The 13410-nt window shown below is 40.9% G+C and overlaps 1 protein-coding gene across 8 annotated transcripts in view; it reads left to right on the top strand.

The window, feature by feature from the left end:
• The window catches only part of ccpg1 (cell cycle progression 1), a 33991-nt gene that overhangs the window by 9686 nt on the left and 10895 nt on the right, over window positions 1-13410 (top strand). For 4 of the 8 annotated variants that reach the window (XM_036584556.1, XM_036584554.1, XM_036584555.1 and 1 more), the window contains 6 exons: window positions 2591-2757; window positions 3802-3949; window positions 5581-5693; window positions 7394-7519; window positions 8012-9369; window positions 11398-12502. In XM_036584556.1, the coding sequence (XP_036440449.1) occupies window positions 2591-2757; window positions 3802-3949; window positions 5581-5693; window positions 7394-7519; window positions 8012-9369; window positions 11398-11590 (2105 nt within the window). In that variant the 3' untranslated portion in view covers window positions 11591-12502. Of the gene's footprint in view, window positions 1-2590; window positions 2758-3801; window positions 3950-5580; window positions 5694-7393; window positions 7520-8011; window positions 9370-9493; window positions 9593-11280; window positions 11350-11397; window positions 12503-13410 lie in introns of those variants that run through there. The other 4 variants (XM_036584557.1, XM_036584559.1, XM_036584560.1 and 1 more) reach the window with 4 other exon arrangements.

Raw genomic sequence — 13410 nt, 5'->3', positions numbered from 1 at the left:
AAAAGCGATACATCGTTAAAGTAGTGTGCCTCTTACTGTATGTTAGGGCTAGGTGATGTCTACCAAGTGGCATATGACAGTGTCTGCTGGGAAACATTGAGATGGACATTGATATTGGGGAAGGTGACCACTGTGTGTGTGATTATGGGTGAAATGTTCAATTGGGGAACAGAAGCATCGTCGATGGACGATGGCATCGTCTGTTGGCCCAACCCTACTGCTTGTGACACAAAAAAACAGACTTTTGCTTGGGATGTGTAAACAGAAATCCGACTAACCTCTCCTTTACGCAAATAGCACACAACAAAATACAAAATGTTCTGTAGTCAGCATAGCCGTTATCATGCCATCTAAGCTAATGCTGACTGGACCGAAACTATAGATATACATTCCTAGATGCTGCATTGTCTGTTGTTCTCTATCTGAGGCGATACGTCTGCGTGTCCGCCATGTTGAAGCGGTCAAGATTCACTTGTGAACAGATTCACTTGTATTGAGAGACGATGAGTGTGAGGATTAAATCAGCCACAACTTCTTATTACTCAAACGATTTTCACCAAATTTGTTTTGTTATAATCTTCAGACACAGATTAATCCAGGCTGTACAGACGGTACTTTCGGTAGCCTTTATCTCTGTAATAACTGTGATTGCGCCAATTATCCGTCTGGACCAGCAGGAAAGTATTCAGTCTGCACTTGACATTAAAAACCGAGTTTAGCGTGAGAAACATAATCTTACACACATCAGCAAATCCATCAATGTGTGAATCACTTCTAATCTTAATGCACATAAAAATAAATAAACCCCAAAAACACAGTGAGAAGGACGAAGCTGAAGTTAGCTTTCTGTTTGCCAGCTGTTTGTTCGAGTTTTCGCGTTCCACATTAAATGGTGCAGCAGTCACTTTCTGGTGAAGGTGCTAATGATAATCTATTATGAATATCTACACAGATTAAGAAATGTTATAATTGACCTAGCTACAAAATATTAACCATCGCTGTAAATTAATAACTAGTACATAAAGATCCCCTGAATAGACTATTAAAGAAATAAGTTTAATATAAAACCAGAGGAAAACAATAACATCAACAGACAGACACGAGCGTTGATCACTGCGTTCCCTCAGTTATATAATCCTGAGTGCAGTATCCTTGAAATGCTTGAAATAGTATCTTTATTAAACTGCAGCTCTGTAATGGTACTGAATGCAGTCCAGCAGCGAGGTTGACCGCCCCAAAATGGCGGTGGCGTTGACGCGCCTGGTCGGACCCTGGTTGAACATCTAGCTGTGTATATCTGTGACCGGAACAGTGAACTACTGTTCTTCATTTTGTTTTTTTGTTTTGTTTTGCGGGACAAGAAGGGAAACAAAGCGTCATCAATTCTTTTGACTAATGTTTGGGGAAAAATTCAATAAATATTTTGATACGTATTGTGTATTTTAAGGGTGTCTTCTAGTGTCATGATGCTGTATTTTTTCCATATTGCCCACCCACAATGTCATGTTTAGAATTACAGCTACACAGAATTGTAGTTGCAAGCAAGCTGGTCAGACTTAATGAAAAATGCGTGGCATAAGCCTCAGGTCATTTTCCACAGTACTACACAGGTTTTTGGGGTTTTTTAAAGGTCATCCTGCTACATAAGAAAACATCTACCAGTGCTTCAGGCAGTGCTAGCTGGAGCTGTGTTTGTACGAACAGTGCTGCACTGTATTAACTCATCACCTCAACACTAACAGCCTGTTTTTCCGCTCTGCGTGCTGGACTGAGTTGTGTTTACAGCAGAGATGTATTTACTGTGTTTGTATGGAAACATCAGCATGTCATCAAACAGTGAGTGACTCTCATTAAGAAACCCATGTAATTGCTGATCTGCTTGTCCAAACCAGAGTTTGCAAGTACTTTTACACTACTGTCTAAAGGTTTATAATAACTTTTCAAAAATAGTTTTATATAAAGTACTGTGCAAAAGTCAAAGACCATTCATTCACATAGATATACAGTAATGCACTTGCTGAAGAAGAAAGTCAAAGGAAAGTAAGTGAGAAAACAGGAGTTTCCAAAACTGGAGCTCATGATCCATCACCCAAATAATACCTGCTCTGTGGCGGTCCTTTGGGGGAGCTGACCATTGAAGAACAGGGTAACAAAGTATGCAGAGAAACAGATGGACAACAATCTGTAACTGTAGAACTACAAAGTGCACTTATATGGTAAGTGGAGCTGATAAAGTGGACATTATAAAACAAATAGTTCCGGTCCTAGAATATGACTGGCTGAGCCACATTTGAAGCCCTTGTAAAATACATGGTATACGCACACCTATGACCACCTCACAGGGACTGAACTCGTGCTCTTGTGCTCTTAATGGAATAATCTCATGCTGCTCACATGGAGCACCGAGTGTACCGATGAAGTAAGAACCCGTTTTTTGTTTAAACGGAGGGGCTGGCAACTTATGTTCTTAAGTAGAACTAGGCTGGTCAGCTAGCTAAAAGATAGCAAACAGCCTAAACAACTCCATCAAACTTTCCAATTTCTAATGTTTGAATGGTAGTTTACATTTCTTTGTGTATTGTCTGTGTAGTTTTCCCAGCAGAGCGTCCCGTGCGCAGAGACTCCTGCAGCACCAGCACTGAAGATGAGGATGGTGGGATGAAGGCCAGTCCGGTGGTGAGGAGGCGCCGGCTGAGGAGGAGCACGGCTGGCTCTGAGCCCGAGGAGCAGCAGGAGGTTCAAAGGGAGAGAGAGGAGGTGCACCTTATGTTACTCCTCAGGAACTTCTGTGAGCTCCAGTCCTGCTCCTGAAGGAACACAGCACTGCACAGTTTAGTGTTTTAACAGCTCCAGCACACCTGATTCAGCTCACGAAGGAGCTTATTGTGCATTGGGAATTTATGAGTTGACAACAAGTGGCATATTTGTGGACAAGGCATTTTTGCCTGCTGTTCATTATCTTGCACTGCAAAACAATAGATTTTTGTAAGAAAAATCATCCTAAATCCGGTCAGTAGATTTAATATTTCTCAATTAAAGAATATTCTAAGAATATATCTTGCTGCTTTGGCAGATAATTGTACTTGTTTCAATCATTGTTTCTTAAAATAATCAACATCATCTGCCAATTAAGTAATTTTTAAATCAATTTTATTAGTAGAAATATCTATAAATTATTTGAGTAATCTTACAATATGTTTACCACAATCTCATAGTGAGAACTATTAGATATATTGACTAGATATAAGATTTAACAATCTTTTGTTTTTTGCAGTGGTCAGTGAGCAGCATCATTGGTAAACTTAATAAGCAGTTGGTAGTTAAAGACAAGATCGTTTTAGTTGAACTGGGTTGTCCATACACACCATTATTATTTCCAAGTATGTATAAAGGGCCTGTTAATTGTCCAGTCATTTGAGCCAAATGTGTCAGAGCAGAGAAAGCACTAAACCCAAAGCAGAGCCACTTCAGGAGCAGGACTGGGAAACTAAAGGATATTTACAGTAGTTGAGTGTGTGTTTGCTCAGTAACTGAGCTGATAATTATCAGCCTACTGCAGAAACATGTTTGGTGAATAACAGAACGAGCCTTGCAGTGGTATTTTATTTGTGTGTATTTAGTTAGTAAATGTATGAATGCTGTGGCAGCAGGGTCAGCACAGTGATGAGTAGTCCAGGTCCAGAAATGTCAGACAGTTGGGACTAAATCCTGGGCAGGATTTTTATTTTCCGGACCCGAATTGTCCACCTCTGTCGGCTGGTGTGCGTGTTTTAGTAAAACACCATATGAATCCTGTGTCAGGGTGGTGATGGTGCTGAGGACGAGGCAGAAGAACACAGGGAGGCTCGCATTTTCGCCCCGCAGCAGCGGCAGGTCAGCGGGACGCTCAACAAATGCATCCTGCTCGCCCTTATCATTGCCATCAGCATGGGCTTCGGACACTTTTACGGTCAGTAAAAACAGTCGGTTTGCTAACAACTCATCAAACACAACATGTACATTACTATCTAGTTTAACCAAAGTTTGTTAAATAAAATTTTAATGGGTTTGCAGTGCAGTACTCTGACACCAGTGCAGCAGTAGTCACTCCCAGGCCTGGAGGGCTGCAGTCAGGCACGATTTGGTGCTTTCCCTGCTAAAATACACCCAATAGAGCTGCCAGTTAACAGATCAGGGTTCTACAGTGTGATTGCGATGTGACCTGAATTTTGATATAGGAGCACCTTTGAGAGCATGCAATTCTGTTTGAATACAAACATGCTTTATTGTTTGTTTTTATCCCCAATGACGCATAGCACTGGCCTCAAATGATAATATATTTACGAGGCATGATGATCGTACATGTCACAAAAAGCTTAAATAACCTGCATAACTGTCAATCTCACAGTTGAATTAAGAACAGCTGGTTTATTATAAGACCCGAGTCTTTAGCTTTTGCTGCGGTCTCAAGAGAATGTAAATTCTCATGAATGTGGCTTCACAAAAACAGTCAATACCAGACTGAGCTCTGTATTTGCAGTGCACTGACCAGCGATATTAGCCAATACGGTCTCATCAAATTAAAGCAGAGAATGTTGACTTTGCACGCTGGCATTTAAACAGGCTACCAAAACAGAAGCTAAGCAAAACAACCAGCAATTAAACGGCCCTCTTATACAACAGTGAAATCTCTGATGGCGGTCCAGCAAACAGGCCAGACTGCTGGTGTATTCTTTGTCTTAATTAGATTAAAAACAAAACAAAAAAACATGAAAACTGATGAAATTATAGAAAATACAAGAACATGATAAACACTGAATAAATGAAAATAATAATTCCAAGTGTTGTTCAGGTAATCATTCAGGGCTTGAACACTGTAGGAAAAATCTGATTGCTAAATTAAACGTCTTCTGTCCTTGGCTCTCTTCTCACGTTTTGTTAGCGTTGGCTTTATTTTTGTACGTTTGGTTTTTTTTCCCTCAGAAGCTTTCAAAGAGATGAGAAAAGGTTAATATATGTAAATTATCCTTGTTAGCAACCAAGACAGTCTGCCTCCTTTAGTCTGTGTTTGGAATTTGTGTTGGGTTTATTTCTGTGGACTGTAACCGCTGTGAGAGCTAAGTGACCTTTACAAATTAAACCTCAAATGGCAATCACCGGGGTCCAAGCACTGCAGCATGAAGGACACAAATGCTGAGCAAAGTTTTTTGGCCTCGAATTATAGTAGATGTGGGGTCTCAGAAAATGACATCTGCAGTTTAATGTACACTGATCTTATGACCTTGGTATGGAAAGCAACAGATTTTTAACAATTAAATAAAAAGACCTAAACATCATTATAATATTTGGTCACAACTTGTAGTTGTTGAACTCAATGAACTACATAATTCAACTGCAGTTCCTTCTGTGTTTTAGTCTCAGAGGTCCAGGAATTCATGTTAAAATTTCATGAGTTTTTTTTATGTATAAGAAAGGAGACTCTCCACAGAAACAGTTCTGTCCACTCTGGACTACAAAGATGTGTTTTATTGCCACTATAAAGTGGTAACATGTAGTTAGTGAATGCTTTACACTAGTGCTTTATTTCTGTATGTGTTACAGGCACGGTGCAGATACAGGAGAGGCACAGGATGGTGGAGAAGACCCGTGTGAATGAGCTGAGCGAGACTCGAGAGCTTCATCAGTGTCGGAGAGAGAAAGACACTGTCAGCAAGGTCTGAATCAAATTTGTTAGAGCAGGGAAAGTGCTGAAATATGCAGGGTGGCGGATGAAGTGCTGGACTGGGGCTGAGAAATCCTATTCTGTTTTTGCACAAGGATCTGGGTTCAAGCAGCCAAATTATTGGAAACATCATGTTTAGAGTATGGAGGAAATAACAGAAGTAAACTTCCCTGTCACTGAGGACTGCCCAGGATTACATATTTTTAAAAGATATAAATAATGATCAAATCTTGATGTCAAAAAGGGTTATTAATGTGAAAACCACTCAGTTTCAGTGCTCTAATGGTTAGAAATCAGCTCCCTTTAAGGTATCAGCAACTACTATTAGTGTCAGTTTTGGCCAGAATTTGGAACGCCTTGGGTTTTCCAGGGATTTGGCTGGTTGAGGTTTTGTGATGTTCTTGGTCCTGTCCCCTCTCCTGTTGCATGCCCTCTTTGGTGAACTTTGTTTCAGTTTCAGTGACGTCCATCTTCGCCTCTCTGTAATTTCATCTTTGATGCCACAAGCAGTTTTACTGCCACTGAGATAGCTTTAACTTCCTGGCCAGAGAATCTAGCAAGACTTGCAGAGCCCTGTTGCCCTCAAAGTCAGTCAAGTCATATTTTTACCTTCATTTGAAACATCTGAAAGGTCTGTAAGGTTTTGTTAGACTACCTTTATTTCTGCACTGAAACAATGAGATTAATGTATCTTATATACACAAACATAGCTATGAGATTATTTAACAGTTTGATGCAATTGGAGGCAACTGTTTTATTATTTAGGCATGCAGATAGCATCATGCTAATTGGTGAGGTATAAGCCTCCATTACTTATTAGCTACATTAGCCGTGTACCTCCAGTAAAAAACTCAAGAACCAAACTTAAGTCACCAAACGTGTTGGCTGATGTTTGGAGTAAAGGGGAAGTCATTTTTCACCAGATTTTTCATTTTAAGCCGCAGTCGGACTAGACATTTGCAGATTGCGTCGCCTTGCAAAATGGACATGACCGAGATTGGACCTTCCATGTTGGTGCAGCTAGCAGGCTAGCTAGCTTGCTATCCATACACACAATAACCTCACAAAAGAATATACATGTTGCACACTAACCTGTAGAAAAAAATTTAGTGGCAGTGGGATGATTTGTGTTTATTTCTGATTAGCCAAGGGGCACAAATAGCTGTTAGCAAACTGGCTAACCTGCCTGCCACAAACAGTGAAAACAGAAAAGTGAACATAAATATTTCAGGTAATTATATACTTGCCACAGCATAGTACACACTGATCTGTAGCAAAAAAATGTCGTGTGTAGCTGCAGTTAGCCAAGTAGCTAACATCACAGTCTCCTGCCTGAATGTGTATCATGCAGTCTCTCTGTCTTATGAAATGCTTACAAGTTCATGCAAAAACTCTGCTAAAATGAGCTTTTCCTCCATTACCGCAAAAGCAGTATTGCTATTGGCTGAGGATGCAAATTTGCATATGAAAGTTTGACAGGACATAGAATTTTGCATTCAAAATTAATTTGCCCCAGGAGTCTGTAACACAAAATCGCTCATCATGGCAAATTCTATTGAAATGAAGGTAATTCCGCTTGCAAAAATTCGCTGGCAGATGCACGTATGACTGGGTCTTTAAGCTTATCTGACTAAGGCTGATCTAGTCGTAGTGCAGGAGCCCATTCTGACGTTGCTGTCTCTGTACGTTCAGGATGTGGTTGAAAGTCTGAGGGAAGACCTTGAGGACAAGCGAGACATGGTGATGTCCCTGACAGGCATTATGGATAAGATTACCAAAGAAAACCAGCATCTCAGAGCCAAAGACGCTGAACTGCAGGTGACCCTTTTTACTGGTTTCAGTAGTTACAAGTGTACAAAATTTGACATGGCTTTACATTCAAAAAAGAAAACTGCTGCAACAAAATTCACCATTGACGTGTTTTTGGTATGTCTGATTGTTTTATTAATGTTACTGTGCATTTCCCTGGTTGTGTTATTTGCACTAAATGGCTGGGTGATAAAATGGTAATGATTATCAGTCTTATTCTCAATTCTTTATTAGTGTCAAAAGCTTTAAGTGTGAACATCAGCTACTTCTGCACACTAGGGTGGAAGCAGAAGTCTGGCTATTCACTAACAACAGCACAAACCAGTGGTGCAGTTAGAGTTAGCTAGCAAGATATTCTTAATGTTGAAATTATTTACTGTAAAATTTATTTATTTTTTTGGCCCTGTTGCCCAGTCCTATGTCATATTCAGAGAAACCATACAGGTGATATTAACTGGTTTATCAGTTTCATTTCTCATTGGTTTTCATGTCAAATTTCAGGCACAGAGAGAAGATTTGTTTGAACAGCTTCAACAGGCCAAGACTGATATGGAGTCTCGCCAGAAGCACCTTGCTTTGGAGAACCAGGCCCTAAAGAGTTCCCTGGAGCGTGAGGAGGCATCTCTATCTGTGCTCCAGGATGAGCTACGGCACCTCCGTGCTCAGATCCGCGAGCTCGAGGAGAAAGGCGCTGGCGCGGACTCGATCCTGTCCGAGAACCAGCGCCTGAAGGACCACCTGTTGGAGGAAAAGCAGAGGGTCCGGAGCTTCCTCAATCAGAAGGAGGCACTGATGGCAGAGGCACAGGTGCTGCGGAAGGAGCTGGACAAGGAGCGGAAGGTGACGGACAAGCTGAGGGAGGAGCTGGAGGAGTTGAGCCAGAAGGATTCTGGAACAGATGAGGACCCTGAAACAGAAGAACTCCAGACACGACTTCAGGAACTGGAGAAGAAGCTGAGCTTTGAGCAGCAGCGTTCGGATCTGTGGGAACGTCTGTATGTGGAAACAAAGGAAGAGAGAGCCAAAGGAGACAGGCAGATCAAGGCCAGGAAACCCAAAGAAGGAATGATGGGGAAGGTGAAGGAGACCTTTGATGCGGTGAAGAATTCCACCAAGGAGTTTGTGCACCACCACAAGGAGCAGATCAAGAAGGCCAAAGAAGCTGTCAAAGAGAACCTTAAGAAGTTCTCGGATTCTGTCAAGTCGACATTCCGGCACCTTAAGGACTCGGCATTGGACATTTTCGAGAGGAGCCAACGACCGCAGCAGAAGAGGTCCCATGAGAGGAAGGATGCAAAGATTCAACAGCAGCAATTCAAGAAAGAGGGTTTCAAAGAGCAAAGTGACAAACGTACGGAAGATACCCACTGGCAGCACCACAGGCCTCTGCACCAACACCCTCGCAAATCCACAGTGGACTCCTCTTCCTTCCAGGCGGATCGCAACATACGCAAATCAGGTGCCCAGAAGGAACAAGTAATCATGGGACAGAGAGCTGTGCCCAAAGGGTGCACCGGCGTGTTCGACTGTGCCTACCAAGAGTCAATGAGCCTCTTCAACAAAGCCATGGACCCTATAAGAGCAGACGAGTTCAACCAGCTCCTCCATAGCTACCTCCAGCAGGAAGTGGGCCATTTCCACCACTGGAGGGAGCTGGAGAGCTTTATCAATAATTTCTTCCATAACGGACTCTTTATTCATGACCAGATGCTGTTCACGGACTTTGTCAGCGGCGTCGAAGACTACCTGGAGGATATGGATGAGTACCAGGGTGGAGATGATGAAGTTTTTGAAGATCTGGATGATTACATATACAGGCACTTCTTTGGGGATACATATTTAAAACGATACGGCCCAAGGTAAGGAAGTCTTATTTGTTTTATCCATTTAATCAATATTTTTTCAGGTATAAACATCTAATATCATCATCTAAAGCCTTAAGCACACTGGCCCAACATTTTTCAAGACAAATTAATGTTTCAGTGTTAGCAGTTGGTTGTATTTCGAATGCTCAGAAGTGGAAAGGCACCTTTACCCATGTGAATGGGAGGGAATATTCTAAAGACATCTCAGCAAATACAGGTACAACGAACTAACTCAGTGTTTGGGGTAGTCTTGCAGGTCCAGACGTGATCTCGTGACGAGAAGTTGGGGACAACTTTTTAAAATTTTGGTGTTGGCTTGCACCAACATCTGCTGCTCCCATGATATCAATGGAGCCTTGTAGCCTTTTGGATCACTGATTGGCCCAGTTCTAGCTAAGAAAATAAGTTGTCAGCCTCTCAGTTTGAACAAAATGGGTTCGTACTTCATTTATCAGCACACTTGGTGGTCTCTGCGAGTTATTCCAGTTACAGCACAGTGTTTTTGGTGACGTGGTGCAATAACACAGAATTCAGTTGTTGAAAAGGGGGTCAAAGATCAAGTATTTTACAACCGCTGCAAACACAGCTCAGTCAGTCACATTTTAGAACCAAAACTATCCATTTTATCTGTTTTTTATACTGCATGTAATATGTTTTGTACATGCTTAATTGGAGTTTTTTGGGGGACTTTTCAGCCATGCTAAGATGAGATGTGCATTTTCGGGTAGCCTTAAATGTTAACGACTTGTTGGTAGAGGCGGGCAATATGGCAAAATGGAACATTGCGATACTTCAACAAGATTTTTACGATACATGATACGTCACAAAATGTATTTTTTATGACATTGATTAGTTAGAACAGACAAAAAAGTGTCACAAAAATACTATCAGAACTATGAATCCAATGATTTGTATTCAACATTTTACGCACTGTATTGCATTAAATGCAATTAAACATTAATAATTATGCTCTCTTTAATCAAAGAAGCAATTGGGAAGTGTTTTTTATGTACTGACTGCTCAGAAAAGCACATTGTGACATATTGTGATGCAATTCATTACGATAAATATTGTAATATTGCCCATCTCTAGCTGTATGCATTACCTTTTTTAGGTGACCGCAGAGAATATATTTTAAAAGAAGTTCCTTCATTTAAAACTAGCTGGAAGAGTAACAGAGGCTGCCTCTTCAGAGGAGCTAATAAGCTATTTGGTACAGCACTGGATGGCGACGAGGACTTGTTATCTCCTTACAGGTGGACGATGTGCCAACACGTTAGATAAAAAATATATTTCCATTGTTTCTGGACATCAGCCTTCACGAGCCGTTGGATTGGTTTTGAGATTACACACTCGGTTTGTTCCCACCCTGACAAGTCTGCCCACCCACTAGGACTAAAGATTAATCATTTTTACATGGAAATCACAATTTAAGAAAGTGCAATTTTCAAATAGCAAGAGCCAGAATGTTTCAAAGTAATAGCCTACTTTATCAAAAACGGGGAAATTGAACCCAATAACAGAGCTTGTGAACTGCCTTACTGGCAGTCTGGCACATTACATTCAGGGGGTCAAGCCTCAAGCCAGAAAAGGTTTTGGTTTTGTTGGTCTTTTTGGTCTTCTTGGCCAAAAATTCTTGGTAAAAGTCATTTGTAAAATTGTAAAATTCTTCTAGGAGAAAAAAAAAGTCTGGTCTTCTTGGCAAAAAAAATTCCAATCAGATATTTTCCCCAGATCATTCGGCTCTAATTCCTCTCACACGTTCTTGTCGTGAGATCACATCTGTTCCCGCGAGACTGTCTGTTGGAATGTGTTCGGGTTGGTGTGCTGTGGGCTTTTATAAGCTGCATGTCTGTCTGCAGCACCTGAGCTTACCGCTTTCCTCTCTTGCCTTTTTACTACTAGGTCTGAGACACAGTAGCCTCTGCATGTTGACAATGACTTGCTGTGAGCGGCGCGTGAAGCTTTATGGTGGAAAAAAAAAAAACTTTTAAAAAACGTTTGCTGTTTGTAAATTTACAGTCGACCCTTGGAAGGGCCGGGGTCTAAGGTCAAAGCGGAGCAGGCGTGCCAGCGGCAGCAGCGAAAGCACCAACATTCGCGCCCTCTGCACCCGCGGGACAGGAAATGGGCCCGTTCGGGACGCAGCCCCGACAGACACTTTGCTGACGTCAAAATAGAGCTGGGGCCCATGCCGTTCGATCCCAAATACTAGCACACAATGCAGATCTTAGTTGTTTCTGTTGTAGCTCCTAAAGTGATCCTGTTGCAACGGAGGTTTTTTTTTTTTATAAAAGCATTTCCTCCCCAGTTTTTGTGATTTTGCACAAATATAAATGCTGGTTGAATGTGCTCCCTATCTGTCGCTGTTTTTTGCGGTCAGCTGTCACTAGGTGCGAATACAGGCAGTAGTCAATGTCGCTTTGTCAAAGCTTTCTTAGACGGTCCGCAGAAAGAAGTTTGTTAAGAAACAAGTTCATTATAAGACAGATTTTTGTTCTGGCTTTCCTTGTTAGAAGTGATTTTTGCCAGTTTGCTGTATGAATCATAATCGTATGTTTGAGAAGGCACGTAATTTAAAGTACGAACTTTTTGATTAAGAAAAAAAAAACTCTGAAAATCATAATAGTGATCCAATTGGACTACTTTATATCAGATAATCTGTATATGTCATAAAAGTAAAGGAGTTACAGTTAACTATGGACTGATAATCAGCTGAAAAAGACAATATTCCATTTTTGCAAGGACCAAATAAGCACTTAGAATTTATTCTACTGAAATTTCAGCTGTAAAATTCCTCTGTGGTAGCATCGGGAACCTTCGCATTAAATCATTTTTGGAGATACCTTCCTTTGGTGTGTTGTTCCGTGTGCTTTGGTTTTCTTACTGCTGCTAAATGTCAACACTGATTAGAATTTATCTACTAGAAATAATACAGAGGCGTGAAATATTGAAGTTGCCATCTTGTGTGCAATGTGTTTTTTTTTGCGCTTGTAATGTTAAGTAACATTCCAACTGAAGCGTTGTTTTCTGGAAATTCTGCAAAATGTAATTATTTTTTGTTTGCTGTCGCGCTAATCATTATGCACGAAAGTCCCTAGAATAAAAACTCAAGATTAAAAACTGATATGTTGTTTGTGTTTCTTTTAAACCATAAAATATTCCTATAGTTTAGACTGATCTGTTGAGGGTGTTTCCTGTCTTCTTGTCTTGGGATAGGCTCCAGCGCCCCCTGCGACCCAGAAGGATAAGCGGCTTTGATAATGTGTGTGTGTCTGTAGTTTAGACTGAAGGTAATGTGAAAGCAACAGTTGTGCGAAAAATCAAATTTACACAGTTGTCCTTTTATCCGAAATGTAGTCAATCAGCCGAGACGTGTTTGGAATCCAAACTTTGCTTCTTTAGTTTAGAACTTGAGCTTTGAGGCTAATGTTGCTAACAAACACTAGAAGTCAGTAGTCACCCAAAACTTTTGTTTTAAATACCCACGTGCCCAAAACTTTCTTCTGATCCACTCAATCTGCATCCAGGTCTTTGTTAAGGTGGCGCAGACCTGCCGAAGTAGTTCAGGCCACATTATGACTTGCTGTGAGCTATAAAAATAAAACTGGAAGGCCACTTCATGCTTAAACCACCTCAGGAGTGCTGATCTGGAATCAGTATTTGTAACAATGTCTTAAAAAAGGAGGAATCTGATCCAAGATCAGTCCTACTACCTGCCCTGGTGTTAGGGGAGGGCATGGTGGCAATATCATTATTGTGATAAATTATGTCACAATAAGCTTTTCATAGCATGAATATCGTCAGTACTGACCACTGCATGTTTTGTTACAAAGAGAACATAATTAGGTCTCTTTAATTGGCAGTTTGTAAAACTCTGAATAAAAATCACTGTAGTTATGGGTTTATTATTATTATTATTGGTATAGTGTTTTGATATGTGGCACTGCAGGTTCTATTTAGTCTGTTCCAACTGATCAAATACTGTGATGCCTATCATGTATCAGGAAGTATCATTACAATATTTTGGCCATA

This window comes from Colossoma macropomum, unplaced genomic scaffold (genome assembly GCF_904425465.1).
Source record: "Colossoma macropomum unplaced genomic scaffold, Colossoma_macropomum, whole genome shotgun sequence".
Lineage (NCBI taxonomy): Eukaryota > Metazoa > Chordata > Actinopteri > Characiformes > Serrasalmidae > Colossoma > Colossoma macropomum.
Note: the sequence above shows the minus strand (reverse complement) of the source record. Positions and strands in the feature narration are given on the sequence as shown.